The 20852-nt window shown below is 35.8% G+C and overlaps 1 protein-coding gene across 2 annotated transcripts in view; it reads left to right on the forward strand.

The window, feature by feature from the left end:
* The window catches only part of PAX5 (paired box 5), a 328377-nt gene that overhangs the window by 130392 nt on the left and 177133 nt on the right, over positions 1 to 20852 (forward strand). For both annotated transcript variants that reach the window (XM_031937170.1, XM_031937166.1), the window contains exon 7: positions 20057 to 20186. In XM_031937170.1, coding sequence (XP_031793030.1) covers positions 20057 to 20186 — 130 coding nt within the window. The remainder of the gene's footprint in view (positions 1 to 20056; positions 20187 to 20852) is intronic.

The raw sequence follows: 20852 nt of genomic DNA on the forward strand, positions 1-20852 counted from the left end.
ACCCACAAGAGGTTTCTCTGTACAAATAATAGGAACCTATTTTAGGAGATCAGGGTCAGGTATAAAATGATTCGAGTAGAATTCACTACTGCTTTCTTTCCTTGCTTTGAAAAAAAAAGAATTGGCCACTGGACGTTTTTCCAGTTTCAATGAGGGCTATTTTGATTTTGATGTGAGGAGATCATGACTCAAAAAATTGTCTCCATATTTAGGCAAAAGTAGATCCATAACATCCATGATTACTTTTTTCTCATATTTTCTTGACTAAAGAATTTATTCTTGGGGCAAAGTAAAATTAGGGAGATTACGAAGGTCATTCATGCAATTAAGTGGCATACTGGATAAAGCATGAATTTAGGGTTAGGAAGACTTGAGTTCAAATCTGAACTCAGACATTGGCCATGTGACCCTGCTCAAGTCACTTAATTTTTCTTTGTCTGCCTCACTTTCCTTAGCTATAAAATGAAAATAATAATAGCACCCATCTTCTATGGTTGTTCTGAGGATAAAATGACAAATTTGCAGTGCTTTGCAAGCATTACGGTACTAGGTAAATGATAGTTATATAATATATTCAGCCTCTACTTAAGGAAGCAAGGGAAGATGGCTGACATTTTTACATTAGGAGACTTTGCCATCCTTGATAGGAGTGGCACACGTGATTGCAACATATGAATGTTTCCTGTAGCTAATCTAAGGATCTTTTCTGAGTTTGAATTTAACATGGAGCCAGGAATTTATGGAATAAACTTCCTTGCAAGGGAGTGAGCTGTCAGTTCATGAGTCAAAAAGTGTCTATTTTAGGCACAATGCTATGTAAAAAGTTGTACCTGCATTAAAGAAGCTCACAATCAAATAAGGGACATAACATGTAAACAACTGTGTATATACAAGAGACATATAATAGGAGCTGGAGAAGGGTGGATGGCTTGAAAGGTTTCCTGTGGAAGGCAGAGGGCTAGAGAATTCTAGACATAGAGTATGACCATGCAAAGGTATGGAAATGTGAGACAATGTGTCATATTTGAGGAACTGCAAATAAGCTAGTGGTTTGATTGTAAGGTGTATAGGAAGGAGTACAATGTAAAATTCTGGAAAGTTGGAAGAAACCAGGTTATGAAGAACTTTTAAAGGCTTGTTTAGCCTTAGAAATTTATATCTGATTCTTGAAGGAGGAATTCATTGTTTAGTCTTTCTTCAGTTGTGTCTTTATGATCCCATTTGGGGTTTTCTGGTGAAAATACTGAAATGGTTTGCCATGTTCTTTTCCAGCTCATTTTATAGATGAAGAAACGAAGGCAAATGGGGTTAAGTGACTTCTTTAGGGTCACATAGCTGGTAAATGTCTGAAGTCAGATTTGAACTCAGGAAGATAAAGCTTCCTGCCTATAGTTCTGCTACTCCACTGTGCCACCTAGTGGTCAAATAAGAAGCTACTCAGGTTATTGAACAAAGAAGTGGCATAGTTTAGCCTCGTGTTTTATAAAAGTTACCTTTGCAGCTGAGTAGAGAAAGATTGGAGTGGGGAAGAGTCAAGTTAGGGAGAACACTTAGAAAGGGGTTTTACTCATCCAGATGAGAAGTAATGAAGGTCTGAATTAAGGTTGTAGCTATGGGAGTGCAGAAAAGGGACATGTGTGAGAGATGTTGTGAAAGCAGAAATTACAAGATTTGTCAATGGATTGATTATGTGAGAAGAGAAGGAAGATTGCTAGTTTGGGTAACTGAGAGAATGATGTTTTTAATAGTAATAGGAAATTTCAGCAGAGTGGAGGCTTTTCTTTCTAAATAATAGCTTATTATTTTTAAAATATATGCAAAGATAGTTTTGAACACTTATCCTTGAAAAACCTTGCACTCCTTATTTTTCTTCCTTCCTTACCTTCCTCCAACAGCAAATAATCCATGTGCAATTCTTCTATACATATTTCCACAATTATCATGAATAAGAAAAATCAGATCAAAGAGAAAAAAATGAGAAGCAACAACAAAGAAGGTGAAAATACTATGATGTGATCCACATTCTGTCCCCATAGTCCTCTTTCTGGATGCAGATGGCTTTCTCCATCACAAGTCTATTAGAATTGGCTTGAATCACTTCATTATTGAAAAGAGCCAAGTCCATTAGAATTGATCATAATTTTGTTATTGTTGTATACAGTGTTGACCTTTTTCAAGGACCTCTTAATCTGAGGCACTAATAAGGTAAGAAGTAGGAGGGGAAGTTGTCTAGATAATATAAGATTTTGAGAAAGAGGGAAATTTTTGGTGAATATTCTCACCTTTTCCCTAGTGAAATATAAGGCAAGGTTTTCAGCTAAGTGGGTGGGATGAAATGGTTACTTGGGAGAATTGAGGACAGATAAAAATGTTTGGAACAACCACTTTGAAAAGTAAAATATCCAGTTGATTGGGGAGGAATAGAATGTTTGCTTTTTTGCAACCAGGGCCCAGTTAAACTTAGAGAACATATATTTATAGTAGATACAGTCAGTACTGTTTTGTTATTTTCTCTAGCTTTATTTATTAGCAGGAACAAAGAAGGTGGGTGGATGAAGTAATCCAGAGGTGGGATATGTCAAGATATAATTGAGAACAGGACAAATGAACAAAGATTCAAAGATAAAGGATAGGACGGGGTGAATTACTTAACTTATTTAACTTAAGGATTCATGATTAGGAAGGGAGGTGAGTATAGCCATTGCAGTAGTGATGACATGGGAAAGAATTGATGGGTTAAAAGAATGAAGTTCATGGCGAAAATGATGATCAATATTTAAATCCTCAAGGTAAAAGGAAAGATGGAATAATAAAAATATTATCATCAAATAAAGGTATCTTAGAGTTCCTGAACACTGTTCAGGATTAGAAGCACTGTTGGTGATGATAAAGTCAAAGGTATGACCATCTCTGAGTAGAATTGAGGTGAAGTAGAGATTTGGGGAGTTAAGATACTTAATGGGGTATCAATATGTATGTTGAAGTTCTTTACTATGGAAGTAAAAGTTAGGGCAAAGAGAAAGACAATGAGTCTGTTACTGAACTCTTTGAGAAAGAAAGGATATTTTCTGAGAGGTTGATAAGTAGATCCTGCCATCAGGACCTGGATTGGTGATCAATTGCAATATCATGTACCTCAAGGAGTATGAGTTGCCTAGTGAATGTGATTGAGGCAGTCTGGAACTGGCAATGAGAAGCAAGGAGTATTCCATTTCCCTCTCCAAACACTGAGTTAGAGGAAGAATTTTGTGAGAGAAAATATAGGCAGTATTAGAAAGGGCAATGATGGAACTGGTATCATCAGGAGGGAGCTATATCTCAGTGAGAGCCAGAAATAGAATGAATGAGAAATAGAATTTGTTATTTATGGACAAGGTATTCCAGAGAGCACAGTAGAAGATACTGGCAAACCTAGAGAGGAACATTTTTGAATGTGGAGTTGAGGTAATTAGGCTTAAAGGAACAATAGATTGAGAAAAGGGAATGGTATTTTTATATCAGCAACTAGGAGTGCACAATCACTGGGGTAGGGTATATATAATATTATGGGATCTCATGCAGAGATGTGATGGTCATCTGTCAGGAAGCTGGGAAGTTGAAATAGATAATTTGAAAAATCTCCTCCAATTCTGTGATTGAATTTCTATTGATGATAACAGGACTCTGAGTGGTACAATATCTTTTAAGTCTTCTGTTAATCTCAGTCTTCCTTGCTGCCTTCATCCTGAGGAATGAGAACATCTTTATTATTATATTGAAATAATTTTTATTAAAATTACATGACAGTGAAATATTTTAAAGGAGGACATAAACATTTTCACTGGAAAGTGGTTTGATTGGTGTTCTCTAAAACAAGAAGTTTTGTTAGGATACTAATACATTGTTGGTGGAGTTATGATCTGATCCTACCATTCTGGAGAGCAATTTGGAACTATGCCCAAAGGGCTATAAAACTATGCATACCCTTTGATCCAGTAATGCCACCACTGGATCTGTATCCTAAAGAGATCATAAAAGAGGAAGAAGGACCCACATGTGCAAAAATATTTGCAGCAGCCCATTTTGTGGTGTCAAAGAATTAGAAAATGAGAAGATGCCCATCAGTTAGAGAATGGCTGAATAAGTTATGGTATATGAAAATAATGGATTATTATTGTTCTATAAAAATGATGAACAGGGTGATTTTAGAAAGGCCTGGAAAGATTTACATGAAACAAGCAGAACCAGGAAAATGTTGTATATAGTAACAGCACGAATGTGCAATGATCGACTATGATATTCTTGGTTCTTCTTAGTAGTTCAGTGATCTAGGGCAAGCCCAATAAACTTTGGATGGAAAGTGCCATCCACATCCAGAGAGAGAGAATTATGGAGCCTGAATATAGATCAACACATACAATATTCATCTTTTTTTTTCTTCTCATGGTTTTCCCCCTTTATTCTTTTTTTTTCTCTCCCAGCATGAGTCATGGAAATATGTGAAAAATGAATGTACATGTACAACCTAAAAAAATAAAAATAATAGTGATTTTAAAAATATAAGTAATTTTGTAAGTAAATATTATAGTATGGGTACCTAGATTCATTGGTAAATTGAACCCCTTTTCCTATTTATGATGACTTGGGCATATTTTAACTTTTTGGTAAAAAGTTCCTTGGGTCTGAAATAATGGGATGGAAAATGGTTATTATTTATCACTGGCAACTAGAAGAGAAGGAAATTTCTAACCCTTGGTTTCCAGAGGTATTTTGAGGTAGCTAAGCCTATTTGAGTCTGTACGTGGACCTTTTTTTGTAGGGATTGTAAAACAGTTAATGACTTTTCAGTTTCTTTCCTGTTTCAGGATCTCTGAGCAGAGTTTTAACTTCACTTTTGTCTACCTTCTTCCTACATTAAATTCCCAAGGAGTACTAGTCATCAACTAGTAAATATGAACTAAAAATGCACTGCCATCTTAACTTGGATAATTTTATATTGTTAATTTACGCCACAAAAAAGATCTATATAAAGGAGCAAAATGGAAATAATTAGATTTAAACCATTCCAAATTATTTTTATTTTATTGAAATAATTGAATACTATTTGTTGATATGTAAGTAAGCTAAAATAATACAAAAATGTCGTCTTTGGTTTTCTTCTGGTATTAAGTTGCAGCCAATTTCTACTTCAATTAAAGCTGCAGGAGTGTTTTTGTATAGCTGGCATTTGTTCCCCTTTCAATATTGTTAAGATATAGTGCTAAGAACTCTGGGTCAAAGGGTATGAACAACTTAGTAGTTTTTACTGTATAATGCTGCTTTACTTTTCCAAAAAAACAATTGAGGCCCATTGAGAATTAAGTGATATGAGCAACAGTGCAAAGATAGGCCTTGAGGTTTCCCTCAAAAAACAACAGGTCTACTAACTGTTCAACTGTACTAACAAGTTCAGTGGTGACCTATGGTTTATCATAGCTTCTCTTATGACAATTGAACTTGTCTTCCAAACAAGTTAGTCATACAAGCCTCTATTCATGTGACATTGACCCAGATCCATTGTTCTCCACAGATTCAATAAAAAGTTAAAAATAAATCCATGCCTTATCCCTTGAAAGAAGTAACTTAGTTTGTTTCACTGATCCGAATCTTATTTCTGGTCTAAACAGTTTTTCAGATAGAACCATCTCCCAGTCCTCTGTCATATTAGGGATCTCTATACTATTGTAGGGACCAGGTATCCATAGATGCATGGTGACTCTGAGAGGCATTAAAAAGAGACAAGAGAAGAAGATAGTCCTACATTTGGTTGTAAAAATATCTTAGAAGCACAGGATATAGAAAATATCTATTACCGAGGCAATATGGGCATGACGGGCTGGCTTTATTGCAAAAATCTCGTTTTCTTTTTTCTATCCATACCATTTAAAACTTACATTGTTCTTTTATGATTTAATTTCTTTAAAAATTTCTTTAATTTCTTTAAAAAATAAAAATCATTTTATTGATATTTTTGACTCTACATTGTAGTCATTGTCCACCACTTAACCTTATCCCCCAGAATGAGCTGTCTCATGAATATGACTTGTCTTAAGTTCAATTCAACAAGCATTTATTAAATGTTTGTGTACAGGACTGTAGATACTCATTGGAAAGGATTCAAAATTTAGATGAGATAAAATCCCTATCCTCATAAAATTTAGAGTGTAATAGTTGGAAATACTATATATAAAGCTGATAAAACAAATAATTATAATATGAAATAAGACATATGCCTAAAACACTCAACAAAGTTCTTGGGATGGGTGAATAAAGATCATTATTGACTTGAGGAGGGTGTGGGGTTTGGTGGGGATGTTTCCTGGAAATGGTACAAGTAGCTTAAGAGGATAGTTAATAATTCTATAAGCAAAGGGATGTGGAGGGAGGAAGGGAGGGAGGAGGAAGAGAATTTTCAAGCAAGGAACATGAGTAAAAGTACAGATGGGTCAAAGGACACTGAATGAATGCTGTCTTGGTTGACTGGAGATCAGAGTGTATAGAAAGGAAGACCAGGAGATAAAAGTGGAAAAGTAATGGGCGCCAGATTGTGGAGGGCCTCTCTTCAAAGTGTGCTTTTAAAAATTTTATTAAAATTAATTTTTATTAATTGCCTTTTGTTTTTCCATCATATTTTTGAAGGAGCTGACCAACTCATTGCTCTCCCAAACCCCACCTTAACTATTTGGGGAGTGGAGATGGAGAAACCACAGTTCAGTTTGCTGGGCACATACAGCAGAATAAATAACATTGAAAGGAGACTTCCAAGACCATCTAGTTCTACTGATCCTGGAATCAGAAGCTTCCCTAAATATACCTGACAAATGATTGTCTAGTCATTGTTTGATGTGTCCTCCTCTTGCTTACCATCACTTACCATGACTACCCAATCCATTTTTAAAGAGGTTAAATTGTGAAATAGTTTTTCCTGACACCAAAACTAATTAATATTTTACCTATAATCCCCAGTTTTATCCTCAAGGGTGAAGTGCAGCAAGACTGATCCCCTTTCCACTGGACAGCCTTTTAAAAATCTGAAGATAGTGATTGTGTTTCCCTTAAATCCTTCCCAGTTTGGATATCCCAATTTCTTCAAATGATTCTCCTAGGGCATAACTTAGAAGCACTTCTCAAAACTGGTTGCTCTCCTTTGGATATCCTTCAACATACTTATTAAAATGTGGTGCTTCAGACATGATCTGACCAGCTAGTTTATTACTTTTCTAGCTTTGGATGTTATGCTTCCTTAAGCTAACAAAAAGAGTTTTCCTGCAGTTGGTATAGGGGATTAGACTATTTTGATAAGAGATTTTCTAGTTTTTCTTGTATATGGCAGTGAGTGGAGAATATTTATTTGTTCTACAGATTGGACCTTCAGTTAGATTTCATACTGTTAAAAGGCAACACTTTTTTTGACTACCAGTGTAGACAAGATGGATGTTATGGTTCTCGTGTTCTGTGCTGTGGTTTCTGAAGGCAGAGTTATTTGTCTTCTGGTTAGAATGCTGGACTTTAGGTCAGGTAACATGGATTTGAATTCTGCTTCCAGTAATTACTATCTGTGTGACCAAGGGCAAATAGCAATCAAAGCCTCCATTTTATCTGTAAATGTACTATCTATCTCATAGCTTATTTTGAGGAAAGCCCTTTGCAAACCTCTCCAAACACAGTATTAGAGATAAAGAGTCTTGGATATCATTGGCTATTACTTCCAAAAGCAGGGGTAAGAAGTGGGTAACCCTCTGAAACCACAGCTCAAATGAACAGTAATGCATGAATTACACTTTAGAATTTACTGAATTGCTGTCTCTAAATTTCTTCCTTTCTCTTTTCCTTCAACCTGTTTTAGCTTCTCTCTGAATTTTCCTTTTGGTCTCTTACTCCTCCCTCTACCTCTTTATCTCCCTCCCTGTTCTGTCTTCCATTTCTTTTAGATTATTCTTTCCTCCTAATCAAAGAACTACTTGAACATTTTAAATATTTATTGAATATTCTTTTGTGTTTGTTATTCTTTTTTGATGAAGGTGAACTTAACTTTTCAATTCTCTATTAAATAATTAAGTTGTACTATGTTCTATACTTTCTTTTCAGCACCCCCGATTTTTTATGGTAGTTAGAGGATGTTTGGATGCTGTTCTTGGTCCTTCTTATTAGAGGGGAAAGTGATGTGATAAAATTTTTATACCTAAGTGTTAGAGATCTACCAGACTCATATCTATTTTTAAAAGAAGACAACAGGGAGAAAGCAAGCAAAGTCCAACCCAACGATATGAGTCACTAACTTTTAGTGGAAGGCCTTCTCAATGCTGTTCTAATCTTACCAAAAAATAGATCACAACCAAAATCTGTTCCCCTATAGGAATGACACAAAACATAGCTTGACGAGGCAAACACCTACACTCGTCAAGACAGCAATACCTCGTCAAGCTATCATTTTGTGTCATTCCTATATGGGATTTCATCTCTGTCTAATTTCTTGAATTTGTAAATGAACTCCAGCCTACAAAAGGAGATAATGCAACTTCTACTATTGATTTTGGTTATGATTTTCACTTTAATAAGTAAACAGTATCAACAGAGTTTATGATTCCTTAAAATCTTGCCTCTCTAATGCACAGATCTACACAGATAGAAAGAGTTTTTGAAAAGGGAGTTCCACCCAGGTCTGAATAAAGAAACAAAGTTATGACATGAACAGATTATTTGACTTTCTTAAGATCACATACTAAGTTCATTGGCGCTCTAGCATCTAAACATTATCCTCAGACTTTCCTGGTAGCTATTCCTTCTTTCCTTTTTTCTTTCCTATCTCTGTCATTCTTTATTTCTCTATTTGTCTCTATCTCTAGTGTTCTTCATAAGGTAACTTCTTTATAAATATTTATTGAATACTCTATCTCCTATTTCCATCTTTCACAAGCTGTCTGGAATGCACTCCATCTTCATTTCCATTTCTTAAAATCAATCCTTACTTTAAATCTCTGCTTCCAGTGTTTCCCCCTTTATTTTTGTATTTATCTTATCTATATGTACATATGTACATATTGTCTTCTCTTTTTTCTCCTCCATCTTCTTCCTTCCCTTCATTCCCCCCCCCCACCCAACCTCACACTTTACCTTGAGGGTAGGGGATATTTCCTATTTTGTTGTATATCCCCAGAGACTAGTATAGTGGTTACAACTTAATAAATACTTGATTGATTGAATAAAATTTAATCAAGTCATCATGTTATTCTAGTAAGCCTTTTTTTTCTTATTAAATACTATTCCTACTGTTGGTAGAAAGCACTGGATTTTAAGACCTAGAGTTTATGGTTTTTTTAAATGAGGTTGAAGTTTCTCCCTGATGACTTACATATGAAGGGATATTCTGATCTTGTAACATTGATAAAAGGGATGTTCAAATTTGTAACATTTGTATGTCTTAGAATTGATACTGCATGAAGACAATAACAACAACAATAATAGAAAACATTTTCTGAAACTTTACCATAAACCTGAAAACTTTAGCCTCAGCCCTAATGTGTTATGAGCTCATAATGTTGTTACCACAAATGTCCATGATTCTATTCACATAAAAAGATAATTTCCCAGACATTTTCTCTATATTTCTTCCAGAGAGTTTGGGTCTGTTCTAGTCATATCCTTTGTGCTCATTTCTGCTCTTCACTTCCACGTGTTCCTCTGCCCCACGACATTTATCCGTCTTTTCCTCTCTCACACCATTTCTTGACTTTTCTCGATCCATACCAGCAGAACCAATCCTTTTTATGTGAATCAGGTATCATGGCACCTTTTATGGAAGGCGAGCTCTGGAGTTGCAACCAGTTTCCCCACCTCTGAGGTATTTGTTTCTAAGCCCTCAGGATCATTTCGATTTAATCAGTCCTCCTTCTTTAAGGAGCCCTCCAGATTTCATCCACAAGTGTTCTTGTTTCTCTTTGCTCTTTCATATAGATTTTGTCGTTAGCTTAGGGTTGTGAGTGTAGGTCTGGGTGTCTGTGTGATTTACTGAGCTATGGCCCGCCACATGTCTTTACAATTGCAGTGCCCATTTCCTGCTGAAATAATTTCTACAAAGAGTGGCTCCTATTACAGGGAGAGAAGCACAGACGTCATGATTTATTATTATTTATGGTCCCAGGGCCTTGTTTATGCACGACGGCTTAGGTGCACCACGATAGAAATGCCATTATGCAAATGACATTGAATGTCCTTACTGAGCCTAAATAATTTTTGTGTTGGACGATTAAACCTCATCTGTTATTGATATGGGCTGCAGTCGGGCTATTAAAGAGTCCCAACAGTACTTACTCCCAGTAATGGGAAAATTGAGAGGAAGAGGCTAAACAATTGCCTCAAGTGTGTTGTGATTGTCTGATAGGAGTGGAGCATAACCAGCCCCCTGAATGGGAATCGTGTTTACTACTTAGGGATAAATAAAGAGGGGAGAACATGCAATAAATTACACTTTTGATTTGAGACGGGTGCACTGGAGAATTTGCGTCCTTTCGATTTATTTATTTATTTATTCATTCATTCAGGGGGGAAAGACCAGAAGTTACCAGTATTGGTTCCCATCCCGCCTGCAGCTTGGTGAGGTGGGAGGGGAGGTGACAGGGAGGAGGGGGGAGGGGGGGAAAGGAAAGAAGGAGAGAGCCCATCCAATCTTCTCAGTGAACAAGGGAGCTGCCTCGTCACTGCTCCTTTCTTTCTTTCTTTCTTTTTTTTTTTTTTTTGACACAGCTGTGCAGTCACATTTTGATCAGTGTTGATAGCTTATGAATTCCAAAATTGACAAAATTTACAGAAAAATGAGGATAATCCATCTTCCTTAGCAGGCTGTCAGGAGCTGGCCGTACTTCATAATCCTCAATTACAGATGCTATTTTCAGACATTTACATGCAGATATTAGAGCAAAATGAAAATGAGAAACAAAGAGAGAATGGAAATGCAGCTATTTATATGTATAAAAGAAAAACAGGTAAATTTGAGGCATTTAGATTGGGCTTGGGGATCCCTTTAGAAGACCAGAGAGAGACTGTGTGTGCGTGTGGATTTCAGAATGAGACCCTGAGACAGACAGCACCCAGCACTAGGTATGTAAATTATCTCAAGGTTTGGGTTAAAAATAGGTCAATTCTTCTGCAAGGTATAAATAAATGGGCTGATGCTAGGGTACACTGAATAAATCTTGTGGTTTTTAGGGCATACCTGGGGATTACCCTCATGATACCTGAAAGAATATAAAAAATAAAACAAAACCTCAGCCATGAAATTAGAATAGAATATTTTTACAGAAGGGAGTCCTCAAAACCTGACCATTCCAACTCACATACAGTGGACACTTTTGAAATCCACTTCTTCAACAAGGCTCATTTAAAGGTGAGACCAAAATTTTGTTGAAAAAAAAATGTCAGTAACACATTGAAAGGTGAAGTGTGGAGTTCTGTTCACTTGTAGATGCCAGATGTATGGAGAATTGTGTTGATAAACTTTTAAAATAGGATATAAATGACAAAATTAAAGGGAGAGAAGCCATTTTGATATATAAATCCTCCAATCCTTTTTCAGTTCTGATTTCAAGGAGATGGGGAGTGAAGAAGGAGGATTTTGTAATAAAAATTCTCTTTCCATAACATTTAAAATGGCACAGCCTGGATGTTCTTAAAGCTGTATACAGTACAATGTTTTTGAAAAGCTGAGAATATTAATTAGAGCTGCTTTGGATTAAAGGCTCCCAACCATGTCCAATGTTACAATTTTTTCCTCTTTGTAAACTTAACACAAGAAGGCAGTGGAGACTTAGATTGTGCTTCTATTTCTACCATTACTATTTAACTTTTGTTTTGGGGAAAAGCTCTTTCTCTCCTAAAATAATGAAATTTCAGTTGTTTGGGGGCTTACCTGGGTTAATGGGGAATAAAAAAGCTACTTAGCTGGAAAAGAGAGAAAAGGGGTGACTGGTTGTGAAGATTGATGAGAATAGTGCTCGGCATCCTTTGCTTTGAAAGTTTTTGTTTAGGATAAAAGAGAAAAGGTTTTCCTACTAGTAGTTTCAGTCTCTGGGTTTTGCTTTGCCTAAGAAGAAGTGTGTGTGTGTATGTGTGTGTGTGTGTGTGTGTGTGTGTGTGTGTGTGTGTGTGAGAGAGAGAGAGAGAGAGAATTTATAGCAGCCCCAATTAAATGTGTGTGGGAAGAGAAAGAAGGGGCCATTAAAACAATACTAAAAATGACATGAGCTCATTTTTGGAGCAGTGGAGAACAAGTGAGAAATGTACTACTTTTTATCTACATTTCTATTTGCAAATGAAACAACTTCCTTGTTTAAGTAAGGCCTTCTGATTACTTAAACACATTAACACGTGCCTGATTTCCTGGCATGAAATATAAGACTTGAACTATTGAAGATACTTGTGAATGTAAACACCTTTTCATTATCAGAGCAAAATCTCTTATTCAAATAAACAATTGTAAATAGAAGTGTAAACAGAAACATTTTTAATGAATTTACCACCTCTGATCAAGAGATATTTTTTACTACATGATGTTCTCTCTACTTGTTTAGCAGACCAGAAGTGGGTTTGTTTGTTTGTTTGTTTTCTCTGATTATGGAGAATTTTGGTTTTATCTGTGTATGGAGGTAGATGGTGTTGACCATGCTCACTTGTGGGTCACCCTTCAGCTTGCCATTTGATCCTTCTCATATTAAATTTTGTCATCCCTAGTTCTCAAGTGATCCAGGGATCTGCTTGGGCATTTCCTTTCTAATAAGTAATTGCAACCTCTTTTTCATTAATTAGTTGGGTCAATCCCCTCACTTAAGTTAATTTAATATTTTTTTTTATCAAATTGAAGAAACTTTCCTTCCCAAAGATAGACATTCATATATATATATGTATATATAATATTAACTAGTGAAATAAATAATAAAGCAAAGATATTGGATAAAGTTTATAAAATTTGGAAGATCTGGAAGATCAATCAACTCAAATGTTTACAATAATAGCAAGTGCTTTCTCTTCACTTCTAGAAACAAAATTTCACCAATCAATGGCATTTCAAATACTGACTTCCAACTATCCACACACAAGTGCTTTTGGAGGCACTATTCTTTTGGTTCTTAAAGATATATTAACAATATTTGTAGTTGCGATGGGAGATCTAAGTGAAACAGGTGTTTTACACTAATAGCTAAAATGCAGTCTTTAACTTCTTCCTACATTTGCTCAAAATATCATAAATCAATCCATCAATAAGTGTTTGGTAAGCACACACAATGTGCTAAGTGATGATGATACAAAGAAAGATTAAATACACACCCTCAATGTTCAAGGAGCTCCCATACTAATGGAGGAAATAATATGTAAATAACTATCTATCAACAAGATATATACCATATAGCTGGAAAGAATAAAGAGGATTTGGAATAAAAAATTTTAGAAAAGTATCACCTGTATACTTAATTGCTTTTTAATGATGCTAATACTTTTGCAAATTTATATTTATTTCTTTAATATTTACTCATATCATTAGAACTAGAGGGGGAGGTTAGGTGGGAAAGGTTGTATGCTCTCTGCCCACTGGTGAAAATTGGTGTGCAGAGAAGGCTGAGGGGAGGTCAACCATGGAAAAATGCCAGCAGCCTATGATTTTTCATTTCATACATCATTCATGGCTGACTGCAACAAGGCCCGAGTAGGAAAACCAAATGGAACAGCCTTTCTCTTCTTTTCTCTTTTGCCTCTACCAGCAGCCGTCTCTATTTCTCTTAAGAGAGAGAATAAACCCAAGGGGAAAGAGAATGTTCCGAATTGGTTTTTGCCCATTCTGAGAATCAAGATGAAAGTAAAGCCCTTTAAAGAAGGGCTGGAATATTCTCCTCCATTTTCTTCCCCATTTACCCCAATTCAATCTCTATCCCCTCCTCAAACCCCCAAATATTTTAGGCTTGGAACTTCAATAATACCCTTGAGGTTTTTCCATTTCTGTTATATTGAAAAAAAGAGGAAGTCATAGGTCATTGTTGAGTTACCAATCATCTCTGCACCTCCATTTTCTTTGAGTTAGACTATAACATTAAAAGCATTATGAATGTTTTATTCCTGTCCTTTCCCTCTCTACTAGTATATGAACTCCATGTGAGAAAGAACCACATCTTATCTAAATTTTATATCTCCTTTAGTGACTAGTATGGTGATCTGTCCATATAGACACTTAAATAAATGTGTTTTGTTGCATTAAACTGAATCAAATAGATTGGTTTGGGAAGTCTTGGGGAAGAAAAAACTATAGCCTGGGAAGCTAAAATAACTTTTCTTAATTGGGTTCCTCTGATAGTTACATTCTAATGAGAACCTATGGAGATGAGAACCTTAAGAAATTTTAGGAGTTCTTAAGCAAGCATTTATGGTCCAACAGAAACTGAATTTTATGTTTTAAGGTGACTTCCCCCAGGAGGAAGGGGGAAAAGGGGTAAAGTTTGGGCTCTTCAGTCTTCTTTCCTCAATAGAATTCCATACTACTGACTTTGTATCAGCTAAATGAAATCTCTTCACATTCCTATATTTAATCTGTGAATATTTCATACAATATTAAATTTGACTAGACTGAAGGGTGTTAAGCTTGTGAGTATTCCATAAACTTGATCTTAGCAAGATACCTTGAAAAATGAGTTTTTTATGCATTATACTTTGGCTCTGAGTTTCTAAAAATAGTTTTTTTTTTTATAACTGCATGGATCTTGGTTGGGCAAAAGGTAGAGATAAAAACAATGACTGATCTAACTTCATGCTAATTAAACCCATTGGCATAGTATCCATATCATTCAATATATATTGAGCATAGCATGTGTTAAATCCATAGGTATTATTTATTTTAGCTTCAGAAAGAGAAAGAAGTTCCTTCTCTTAATAAGAAATGAATGAGATATTTCTTTTCAACATTTCTCTGGTATTATGGAGATATGCCTGAAAGAAGTCATGTGGAGTATGTTAACTGACTTTGGCAACACTAAGCTCAGCATACTTCTCTTTCATCTTTTGGAATTTTAGAGAATTTCTCTTCTTATAGTCAGCAGGCATATGGTCATACCTGCTTATTCCTGAGCCTGTAGCAGGACTTTATTTGGAAGTTCTCGTTAGCCAGTTGGTCACTAATATTTAACTTCTAAAATAGGGGAGAGGAACATTTTGAAATTTCCTAATTGAGGCACTTGGTGATATCAATGACAGTTGTATTTTAGCCCAAAGTGGAAGTGAAACATAGAAGAATAGAATTCATAAGTCATAAACTGGAAGAGATTCTTTGCTAGTTCACCCTACTTATTTTTCAACGGATGAAACAAGTACAGAAATAGGAAATCACTTGCTGAGGTCACCTGGGAAGTAAATATTTTAGCTGTGATTGTCATCAGTTGTCATTGCACTTAAGAATCATATAATTGTCCCAAGTAAATAATATTTTTTTAGTGAGGCAATTGGGGTTAATTGGCTTGCTCAGGGTCACATAGTTAGGATGTATTAAGTGTCTGAGATCAAATTTGAACTCCAGTCCTCCTGACTTAAGAACTGGTACTGGCTCTATCCACCATGCCATCTAGCTGTCCCAATATTTAAAAATTTTAAATCTATTTTTACCAATCACATTACTTGACATGTCTCAAGACCCAAGCTGATTTCTTATTCTCTTCTTGGTCTTGGAAAGCTTGTAATTAACCAAGTATTGAAGGTCCCATCTTTCTTTTTTTTTTCTCTCTCTTTCTTTGTCTCTTCCTTCCATTGGTAAATGCCCAAGAGATAGGCAGTAGCATCCCTGGGAACCCCAATTTACAGAGATGACTAGTGCTTCTCTACATATAAATATAATCTGAGAAGAGTTGCTTGATTTCAGGTAGGCTGGGAGAGGGTATAGTTGAAGAATGGAAGAGACAAAGAACCAGATAGGGGGAAAATCCCTTTCATTACTTAGGTAATCTTTTTTTTTTCTTCTCACTGATCTCCTTTTATATATCTTCCTTCTCACATGTCTGTGTTTTTTTTCTCCTCCATGCTATGGCAGTGGTGCTCCATGCTGATGAGACAATACTTGGTGCAACCCCAGGCATTCATTTTTCAGGTAATTTCTTAGGGTCCAGCTCACACTTTTTTGGGTATCAAGCTTATTGGCTTTCCTGAGGAAGCATGGGTGCTTAGATCAGGTTTCTTCCCTGAGATTTTATCTGTCAAGGCCTGAATCCAGTGTCCTAGAGAAGATAATGCCAGGTGTTCTTTGACTGTCCCTCCCTTCCCCCTTTTCCCAAATATAACCTTTGTGGGTAGGCTAGAACTCATAATCAGGGCTCATGGCCATGCCTCAGTAAAGAAGAAATCTCTTTATTAGGCAAGTATTCTAAGGACTGGATGGTAGAAAGAGCTTTCTTTTTTCTTTTTTTTTTTTTTTTTGCTGGAGAGGAATTAGTGTTCAGTATTTGTGTATTGCTGACATCTCTTATTTTAGTGATAATGAAGGATACATAATGTGCCTTACTGATGCAAACCCCACATGTGAAAATCTCTTCAAGATCTTTGGGAAATAGGTAACTCAGCAAATGATAATTTTGTTTGAATTGAAATAATGCAAAGAGAATTGTGTACTCTGTGTGTGCCCATGGATCCTTGTCCTGTATCATGCTTATTTAGTGTCTATTATACCAGTTTTTCATAGGAATAAAGAAAAACATGTGAGAAGTACTGCAATCATTAAATATATAGCTAAATAAGACCATACTTCATAGTCCACCTTCTATTTTTGAGACCCATGCTTTTCCTTCTTGTATATCTCTGTTCATCTGTCTAAAAACTGAAATCTCCATTTAGAGCCCATATGAAGAATATGCTAGATAAGGATCAATGAAAAGAATTAGGCCTGTGTTAACAAGGGGAACATGACAATTGCTTTTAGGTATATAAAGTGCTGTCTTGTGGAAAAAGGATTGGTCTTTTTCTTTTTGCCCCAGAGGATACAGCCAGGGACAATGGGTGGATGTGCAACAGAGTATTGAAGGAGCTTCTTTTTGATTGGAGATCTTCAAAAAAAGGCTGAATATATTGTTGAAGGGATTTTTGATCAGATTTGGGTTGGACTAAATGACTCTTTTGGTCCCTTCTAACCACCCCCCCAGATCTGATTATGTGTGAGTTTACTAGAGAATCTTTGGCACACTGCATGAAGTCTAGAGAATTTTTGAGGTCATCTGAGATTGAGCATCAGAAATATTATGGCTGATATTTAAATCTGTTTAGCAGTCTTGAATGGCTTTTGCATGAAGGAATTTCAGAGGACAATCTCTAGTTTTTAAAATAAGACTTCATAGGCTGCACACTCTGAACCAGTGGCTTTCAAGTGTAGGAGATGGATACCATAGATGGCTTTGTATTCAAATGAGTTTTTAAGAAACTAGAGAGATAACATTACTATCCATGCACAGTGAAAAAATAGTTATGAGATTGCCACATCCTAGGACAGTCTTTCTCCTCTCCCAAAGTTATTCCCATTTTCTTACTCTCACACAGATATGGAGAGGGGCATTCTCACTTGATCAGCAAGATCCTAAGCTGCTCCTTCAGTTGCTAGAATTTGGGACACACACATGCATACATGTATATACATACAAACTTATATGCACATACCACATATATACCAAATTCCAGCAGCTAAAAAAGCATATTAGGCTCTTGTAGACCAAGGATGGTGTTGCCCCTTTCCAGAAAATTATAATCACACACACATGTTCATATATACATATTATATATATATATATATATATATATACACACACACACACACACACACACATCCATCTCCATATGTATATAGAAATATATACACATGCATACATCTGTTTCCAGAGATGTGTGTGTTTGTGTGTGAGCACACATATCTCCCCTCCATCTCTAATCATTTCCTCTAGATTTCTCTTTCCTTTTCAGGACTGACCTGGTACCTTGTTGGAGGCTCTATCAGTCATTTCTTTTTATTGCCTATAGGCTGTCAGATTAGTTCTTGTCATGTTTGTAATTATAAATAATAATATTTGGTGTTTGTATAGTTCTTTGAAAAGTACTTGACATAGCCTCATGTGATCAGCACTTAACATAATGGCTGTGGAAGAATGAATGTGCTTAATAAATGCTACCTTAGAGTGATAATGAGAGGTAGGTAGTAGAAGTATTATTGTCCTAATTCTATTAATGAAGTTCAGAGGAATTAAGGGCATAGGGCAGCTAGGTGTTGCAAAGGGTAGAATGCTGGATCTAGAGTTAGGAAAACTGATTTCAAGTCCAGCTTCAGACACATAGCTAGAGTGGTAAGTCACTTAAACTCTCTCTGTCTTGGTTTTCTCATCTGTAAAACGGGAATAATAATAACAGTGACATTTATATTCTAGGTTATTTATAAAGTTATAAAATAAGATAATATGTATAAAGCATTTTGCCAACCTTAAAGAGCTAGCTAATTTAACTAATTTTTCCTCAAGGACACATAGTCATATAGCTAAAAAAGAGAAAGAACTTAAACTTGGGTCATCTGACTATAATACAGTCCCACTCCATAGGTAATACAGAGTGTTTAGTAGTTATAGAAAAACAGGACTGCTAAATTTTTCTCAATTAAGACTTGAGTGCAGATTGTCCTATTTCTTATTTTAGCAACCTTGTCAGGAACAAACTGAAAAGCTATTCTAAAACGGCTAATTATTTTCTGCAGCCCAGAGTATATCCACCAGCAAATTTGACAGAATAATAATTTTTAAAATTTTCATATCACTTTCTAAATATCCTGTATGGCCATAATCAGTTGTGACCTATAACTTGATTTCATCATAACAATGTTCAAAATCTTACATAATCCAGTCATTCTTGTGCTGTTATTTTGAATGACAGCAAATTTACCAAATACCTTTTATTAATGGCATTCACAAAAGTTGCCAGTCCAAAATTTCACTGGAATGCCTCAAAACCTTAAAACAATCCTACTAAGAGACAATTTTGTCTCTTCTATGTAATAAATACTCTTCCTTCCTATCTCTCTTTTCTTGGTTTATTTTCTCTCATTAAAGAAACTTGTTTAACTGGAGATAAGATTTTCAGGTGTGAGAACGATGGTGAATAGAAAACATATCCATACTTGTGGTTTAGGTTCACTTGAAGTAGGAAAATTCCTGATTGGTATTCCTGTTATCTTACCAGAGAACCATTCTGACAGCTATTACAATCCTTTGGAACTCCAAGAAGAAGACTCTAATTTCAAGATCTTGGTTTCATAAAAATAGCTTAAAGAAGGGAGACAGACCTTATAGAACAAATTCCTGTTGGGGCTTTGGAAGTGTTTCTGAATAAAATCCACTTTGTTAAAAATTTCAGCAAAGCGTTACTCGGTTGTTTTTGTAAACTTAAAAGTGATCATTTGCCAAATCCAATCTCAGTTCACCAGATAAAGAATTCAGTCCTCTTAATGGATTAAGAGCACAGGCAGCAGCAATCTCTCATTCATTCACCAGTTTAAGGAGACATTGGTTGCTGCTGCTTGTTTTATGACTAACACAACTCTACCCTCAGTGGGAGACACAGATCTCTTTCAAACAACCAGCTCCCACTTCTCTTCCATGCTGTGTTTGCATATAGTAGTGAAAAGGATTTTAGTTTCATGGACCATAAAAAATACCAGAGGCAAATTTGAACTTAATCACAGCCAACTCATTTGGACCCAGTTATTTTCTGCTAAGTTCTACAACTCAACACTGACTGAAACAAATTTGCTGTCTATTTCCATGGAGCTGGGCAGAAAAATCCATCTGTTTGTTCTATAACATACACAATGATCTAGGACTGAAACTTAATGGAAGTGTCTTACTTGATATGTTCTGGTTTTCTTATATAGTAAGATTTGGCATTGTGGAAGAATTTTCCTGATTTGGTTAATGGCAGAGAGTCCAGCAGCACATAACTATAGCCCTTCAGCTATTATATTGCTGAGGTGTTTTTTTGCTTAATTTTTCAGACCACAGAATATTCAGCCATGGCATCGCTAGCTGGTGGATTAGATGATATGAAGGCCAATTTAACAAGCCCTACATCCGCGGATATAGGGGCCAATGTCCCAGGGCCACAGTCATACCCCATTGTGACAGGTAAGAAATGCTAAAGACTGATGTATGTTGTAACGAAATGGATTTGTTGATTGAGTGGGGGAAAAACACAGCAGCATTTTGGTGCTTATGGCTGTTGGTAGCTATTTATATTATAATAAGGTCATAAAACATTGGAATGCACATGTGGATGGGAGACTATTCTCTCTAAAGAAGTCTTGGTCTTGATGGGAGTTCATTACTTATTATTCAAACAAGGCCAGAGAAGATACAAATCTAAAACTTAGATTAAAAAACTTGCACAAAAACAGTAACTGAGCCTTATTATGTGATTGTATTGCTGTTTATCAGAAGGTTGTTTAAATGGTGTTGTATCTGGAATACATGAGGTTGAGGTTTCTGATGGCTTTGAATCTGCAGATTCTACTGTTTGATATCAATAAAAACTATTTAAGTCCTGGTTCTTTAGCCATATCATGGTAGAGTGGTCCATTAATAAGTATTTTTTAGTATAAGGTGGCTCTTAAACCTATCATCATTGATTGCTTTGATTGCTTTTGCATTGATTGCTTTGATTGCATTGATTGCTTTTGATTGCAAAATTGCTTTGACAGAAACAAGTTCAGTGAAGTTCATGACAGAAGGAGTACTCCTAAAGGAGTGCCATAATTAACCACTTTCATATTGTGCTAAAAACTTTTCCCTCCT

Source organism: Sarcophilus harrisii, chromosome 1, assembly GCF_902635505.1.
Source record: "Sarcophilus harrisii chromosome 1, mSarHar1.11, whole genome shotgun sequence".
Lineage (NCBI taxonomy): Eukaryota > Metazoa > Chordata > Mammalia > Dasyuromorphia > Dasyuridae > Sarcophilus > Sarcophilus harrisii.